The following is a 7,195-nucleotide window of genomic DNA, read 5'->3' on the forward strand; positions in this document are numbered from 1 at the left end:
TACAGTTCTAACCTAGCATAGGCAGTGACAAAAGCTGCAACTACCACATTGGCTGCAGCATTGGGTTCTGACATATCCGTGTAATCGGAATAATTGATCAGAGAAAACTCATCATGTTCAAAGAAGTCAAAGTAGTGGACTTTTTGTGAGGGTCAGCCATGATTTCGTATAACCTGGCTGGCTTGTCAATGTATTCCGATTTGGGCAAGACATTGTTTTGGGCATTTTTTCCCCAGAGACAATTGAGCATGGTTTTTTGCCACGGCCCTTTTCCCAGGATTCTTTTCCACATCTTCAAGGATGACAAGGAGTCTTGACCCAGTTGGGATAACCACTGGCCTCCTGTTTCCATTTTCAAGTACTTATTGATGTATTCCTTATAGACAGTGTCGCTCCATTCCTTGAAGTGCCAGATTTGTTACACTTCAAGGACCTTGTAACCTAGATCTAAAGCCTTATTCAATTCCACTGAAGTCCAAACCCCAACCAAGACCCTTTCCTCCTGTGAATGAGTACCGGCCTGAATTTCTTTCTCTGCACATGTACGACACAAGGTGTACACCATTTTCTTGTTGCAATGCATGGGTAGGACGGGTAACCATAAATCCTGAGGAGGGAGCACCTTACACTTGACCAAACCTCTGTATTGTTTAAGGTTTGTCATATCAATTTCCTCCTGACTTAGAATGACAGGATGATGAAGGGGATAGTCTTTGTATTTGTTCACATAGGGATACAGTGAACAAATATCAGCGTACTTGATCTCTTGATTGGTGCTTTCATCTACTTCATGGTATAGAGTGACTGCATTGGTAGGTCCACCAAACAGGGCATCACGGGGTTTGATCGGTTCCATATGGAGATAGAACCGATCAATCAAACTCTTGTACTTTGGGTTTTCCTTGCACTTTTGGTCAAATTTACATTCCCATATGTATGCAATGTGGTACCATTGGTTTTGTAAAGCTTCAAATCGTGAAAAGGTCTCTACATACAATGTATTCATGGTCTTTAACGAGTAAGGATTCTTGACCTCACGCTTTGGATAGCATGCTTCACACCCATGAGTCCAGCACCCTAGAAACTCATACACCGTATTGGTCTCTGCATTGTACCCATCAACAGAATAGGGACCTATACGGACTTCGCCACCGGTCAGTGCATGAAGAATGGATTTTCCTGTGGTAGTTGCCTCAGCATGTAACCATCGTACACCTTTAATGGTATAACGGGTCTTGTTTGGATATCCTGCATCTGATATGATACCCAAACTGTTTTCTGGTAATGGGTTTTTGCGATGGGCACAATAACAGACTTCAGCCAAAGTGACACATTCGGTAAAAGGATTGATGCCGTCACTGGCCATTAACTGATGTTGAAATTCACCACAACCCCTCCTTAATAGATCTACATCTGATCGGCAATACTTTTCCATCTCCTTTTGAAAATCAAAGATGGAATGTGTGTTGACCTTTTCCTGGTGCCATTCTAAAAAGGCTTCACGAGCTTCGGGTTTCATACCGCCAGGATGATAGTACTCTGAGTCTAAGTAATGTCCCACATAATTCTGGAATTCAGCTTTATTGGCCCAATGTGGAAAATAGCCTTTAGCCATTTCAGTAAGACCAAACGTTTTGGGAAAAGCTGACAATGGCATACAGAGAAAGCTTAAGGAATCAATCATTCTGAGTCCATTGCATTTGAGGGAAATGAGTTTGCTTCCATTCATGAAGACCTCGGGTTTGGTTGTGGTATGACTGACAATATACCGCAAGATAAACTGACCATCATACCCTTGAAAATTGTGAGCTATGACCGTGGATCCTTTGCGGGTGGGTTTATATAACCAAGTACAAAATTCAGCCACGGTATTATCACCCCTACACAACATTTCCCTGGGTTCAGGTAACGTGTCGCAGTGATCGCACAGTTCAGTGATGTCCTTACGGATACATTCATCGCAAAAGCGTTGAGCACAACAAAAAATTGGAATGTGCTCACCTGTATCGAACCGACTCTCAAAATCAGAAACGATGTAATCTGAAGGACCTTCAGATTCAGGCGAAACATATTTTGGTATATGACATTCATGATTAGGTCCAACAATGTCCTTACAATATCTACATTTCTTAGACCCTGAACAAACATGACTTTTCTTTGTACCTACAACAATACTATGACAAGACTGACATTGCCATATGGATTCACAAATACTATTCATTTTGTGACCTGTGATTTGCTTATGCTTCTGATAACATTCAACACTTTTAAAATTAATCCTACAGTCACTACAAACCACCTGTACACCAGGTTCACAGAGTTCCGTTGAATAACACTGACAAATGTTTTTACACTTGTGCTGTTCTAGATTGTTATAACCAATGTCACAGTATTCACAATAAAAACTATGTCCATAAAATCCCTTGATCGAAGTGATGGTGTCATAATGTCCTCCGTGGTGATATACGTGTATAACTTTACTCCCTTTCCTCATGGTGGGTGAGGTAGACAAAGGTTCACCTTTACCATGTTGAGTGTGAACCTTGATAATGTAGTCTGGGTACAGTTTAGTCTGGATTTTCTGGTACTCCTCTATTCCGCACGGCTGGTCGTATCCGATCCCAACACTATCCAATAACGTCTAAGCTTCCTTCTGCTGTAAAGTTTTCTTGGATTGTCGTATCATGTGCCATCGTTTTTTCCATTCCTCGGTATTTGATTTTTGTGCATGGCATATACCTACAACGATGGATCGTATTGTCAATTTGTATTACACTCCGTTCAAGTTGAGTCATGTTCTCCATACTGACATGTGATCCATGATGCATATTTTGTCTGGCTTTGCCGGATCCTTCAGGAATGGAAATATGAGTAATTTCAGCATACAGTTAACCATCAAGAATCTTGAAATCTTTATTGCTTTGCATGACATTTTCAATTTCTTGAAGTAAAGTTTCACCTGTCACTGCTGACGCATTGTCAAATGGGACGTGTATTCCAAAAAAAAACAAAGACAAATATCAAACAGGGAATGCCACGTACCAAAAACGCAGCCTCCCCAAAACGAAACCCACAACACGCAGACGCGTACACCACAAACACACACACACACAAATACACATACACGCGCACACACACAAAGCCAACACATTAGGACAAAACGAACAAATAAAGGAACACAGTGGGGCACCGCCTTGGAACGGTCAGTGGCAAAAACACCACTGGGGAGCTTAAACCGGTTTATGGTGCGCACCCAACCTCACTCTTACCCCCACCATGTTCCAAAGACACGGGACAGTGTAAATAAAAGTTATCCCCTCCAGGTGAATCTCTAACACACGTAATGGAAACAAAAAGGCATGCCATGTAAAACACAAAAATGCTCGTGTATAAATATATAAAAAGCAAACCTTTAGAACCAAAAACGTTTGTACCCAATGCCTTTTCAGAAGACAGAGCAACAAGAGAAACACCCTTAAGGGCCCGACGAAACAGGCCAGAAGACAGATATCAAAACAGTTCAGTCCTGGTAGGATTTAAAAACTGCTCATCATAGAGTTCTCCCCCTCTTCCGTCAGACACAATCAAAGAGGGAAGCGTAGTGTCCAACTGTAAACGGATTGAAAACTAAACATGCGGTATGTCTCAAAACAGTTGGGTCGTAACCTCTTTTTATAAAAATTTTTATAATTTTACCAAATACATTTGGAAAATTACCATGACCCAAGATCTTACGAAGTTTGTAAACCACATCCCCATAAAAAACGGGTTTAGAAATACCTTCTCGCAGAAGTGTCTTTAAATTACTATTGAATTTTAAAACTAAATCAGAATTACGATAGTAAAATTTAGCAAAATATTTACGCAATTTGTAATAACGGTAGCCTTGCTGAAGAAGTTTACTTGTAATATATTGATTACGTTCATTGAAATGCTTGACATGAATACACGCTCTAGCAAACCGAATTAATTGAGAAATATATACCCAAGTTTCAAATCGGGATGATCAATAGAGTCTCGAACTTTATCTCTAGGCTTGGTCTGACACTCTTCTTTCATCTTGTCTACCATAACATTGAATAGTTCGTAAGTCAAGTCATACGGCAGGTCATAGGGTTTGAATGTGCCATTGTACACTTTACTTTGAGTCTTGAATTTTCTTGATTTTCGCTCCATTCTAGGTGTAATGTTAAAGTAGTTGCTTGCCAGGTCGTGTCGTTTCTCATCGTGTTGATCTTGCCTTGCTTGTTTACGCCTTTCTTCTAAATCCTCACGCCGTTCTTTTCTAGTAGCTAATATTGGTTTCTTTTTAGTTAATGATAAACGATGCTTCTTTAGTTCTTCTTCATCATCTTCACTGCTACTCGAAGTATCTGAGTAAGGTACTAATTTACGTGGTGCTGCCATGTTTGCCTAGGCAGAAATGATACAAATCCCTTGATGACTGTCCTTTTATACTGACAGAAACCAAGCTGGCATGATGGCCTTGAAAAAATCCTATAAATACGGGGACTGCCAGCACATCGACATCAGTTGATCTCTGAAATCTGAAGAGACAAGATGGAAAACAAAACTTATGCACCTGTAGAGAAAGTAGATGGGGCTGATACCATGCACTATCAACAACCAAGTGACGTGTTGTTGGAGAAATTAAAGAAGCATATCAGGGGTATGAACTGGCTGATCTACAACAATGGAAAGGACGTTTGTTATAATTGCAAGGAGGAAGGACATTTTGCTAGTCAATGTCCCAACGAGCAAAGCTACATGAAGAACCTGGGATGTTACAACTGTAACGAATTAGGACATTTTACTAACAAATGTCCCACTAGACAAGCAGACGATAGCAAGGACACACCGCCAACTTCAGCCCGTAGACCATTATTTCCACCTTTCGGAGGATTCTCTATCAGTATACCACCAGTGCCACCACGCACGTACAAATGGTCAGATATTGCAGAGCTGAAGGAAAACAGCGTAAACTTGGGCTTTGGCTCTGTACCCTATGTCGATCCGCGACAAGGTTTTGTTCCACAGAAGCCAACTGCTGGTGTACAAGGTATTAGGAAAACAAAAACACCTACATCATATGGTACATTCGATCTGATCATACCAATAGTGTCTCAGGGGAATACGATAGAGAATCAGGATACCCCACCACAAACCGAGGAACAGGAGACTAAGAAGGAGGATAAGAAGCGTTTCATACCCAAACGAAAAGGTAGTAGTAAGAAGAGCCAGGGAGAACCCAAGCAGAAGCATCCAAAATTATAAAAAACAGTGACATTGACTTTTAACATAGTTATGTGTGTGTATGTTCTTTAAAGTTGTATCTTGAATAAAAATGTTTAGAAAAAAGATAAATGTTCTTTTTGTTTTTTTCAATTGACAATATACAAGGTATTTTCTACTTTAAAATAGTTGGTTGGTCCTTAAAAGGACCCTTTTTAAAGTCAAAACTTAATAAAACTCAGACAAGTCCGGGTATAAATTATTAAGCTAGACTGGCTCAGTCAAGGCCGGGTACAGGTTGTTAAGTTTAACTCTGTACCGCGGACGTGGCCACTCCACTCCACGTCTTGCAAAGAAGGCTTTCAGGCCTGCCTGCCTCTGTCTCTTCTCAATCTCTACGTACACCCAGTCAGGGGTCCGATCCTTCTTGATCAACCGGCGTATCAAACGAAGAAGTTTTCGTAAACCCATAGTGAATGGTATACCCTATACCTTTAGCAACATTGTATATAAAGTAAAGGCTCGAACTGGATAGAGGAACAACGGACTATTCAGAATCAAGTTTACATATTTAATTTTTAATCAGAAGATGCCTTACTAAACTACCATTTGGGCCTTAGACCACTTTGGTTTTTTAAATTGTTTTTGACCATATAATGTAGGTATCTTTCTGAAAAGATGTGTGTAGCCCTGAAAAGGGTTGTTGGTTTAGGTTTAGAGGATCTCCAAAACCTAATGCATGCCACGGCAGGTCGGGCAGTACTGAAGGTCCTTCCTCTTTGAACGACCGCCTTGGAAAGTGAAGGACGGCTCCTCATCCGCCTCCCAGTCCGAACCTTCACTGGCAGCTTGGCTCTGGCCCGCTTCCTCCACCTTCCCTGGCCCATTAATGACAATGGGGTTGGCCTGGTTGTCCCCTGGACCCGCTGACACGGCTGGCTCCTCCTCCATCCTCATCTCCGTGTACTCCACCACCTCTTCATCCTCTGTCTGGGTTGCCATGTTTTTCATTTTCTGCAGGCGCTCAACCTCATTCTCCTGGATGGCCTGTCGGAGTAACGAGATATCCATCCCCAACCTGTGGTAGCTCCTCTCAATGTATGCAAGTCTGTCTTCAAGCTCCATAGTGGTTACTGCCAGAAAGTGCAATGAAGCCTATGGAGCACTGCGCTATATAAATATAAAACGCGCGAACCTAATAGAGAGCACTATAAATGACGTCATCGATACATTTTTCTGTACGACTAAATGTAACGTTAAAATGGCTTATTTGTGTTTCTTGACGCTACGTTTTTTCTTGACTGCTCATTGATTAGTCATCCGATTTTAATGAATAGACCCTTGTTAGAAAGATCTATACCTAAACTATACAATGCTAAGTATTGATGGAAATGCTGACGACAAAAAAGGCTGTAGGAGAAAATTAAAATATTACGTGGATCTTAGCTCATGTTAACACTTATTCTTGATCAACCAATGCAAACACGTGTTACATCTGCATCAAGGATCTATATAGGGTATATAAAGGCGGTACATCCTAACTCCATGTCACTTTTGAAGGATGGAGGATATCTTACCTTCTACCAAATCTATATTTGAAGAAGTCATGGAGGCAACAAATATCAATGAACCGTATACACAAACAGTACCACAGATGAATACTTATACACCGAATCATCAACCTGTGTATACATCGGTACCTCAAAATACCATGCAGAATTGGGTAGATTCATATTATACCTCACCACAGACGAATTTTACACAACAGTATCAACAACAGCCACAGCAACAAGCTCAGCAACAACCACAGCACCAGCAGGCACATATGGCGTACCTCAGTAAAGTTGGAACATCCATACTTGAAGAGATCAAGACTGTTAATATTAATCTTGTCAAACTCAACTCTAGCATCAAGGAAAGTAGAAGACATCATCGGACGGAATGTGATGTGAAATTCAAGGCA

At 41.0% G+C, this 7,195-nt stretch overlaps 1 protein-coding gene across 1 annotated transcript; it reads right to left on the reverse strand.

Moving 5' to 3' along the window:
* Positions 1–418: 418 nt before the first annotated feature.
* On the reverse strand, positions 419–1,615 carry LOC123523242 (uncharacterized). The gene has a single exon (XM_045300958.2). It carries the CDS (start codon positions 1,613–1,615, stop codon positions 419–421), a length of 1,197 nt encoding a protein of 398 aa, XP_045156893.1.
* Between the last annotated feature and the right edge of the window lie 5,580 nt (positions 1,616–7,195).

This window comes from Mercenaria mercenaria, unplaced genomic scaffold, assembly GCF_021730395.1.
Source record: "Mercenaria mercenaria strain notata unplaced genomic scaffold, MADL_Memer_1 contig_829, whole genome shotgun sequence".
Classification (NCBI taxonomy): Eukaryota; Metazoa; Mollusca; class Bivalvia; order Venerida; family Veneridae; genus Mercenaria; species Mercenaria mercenaria.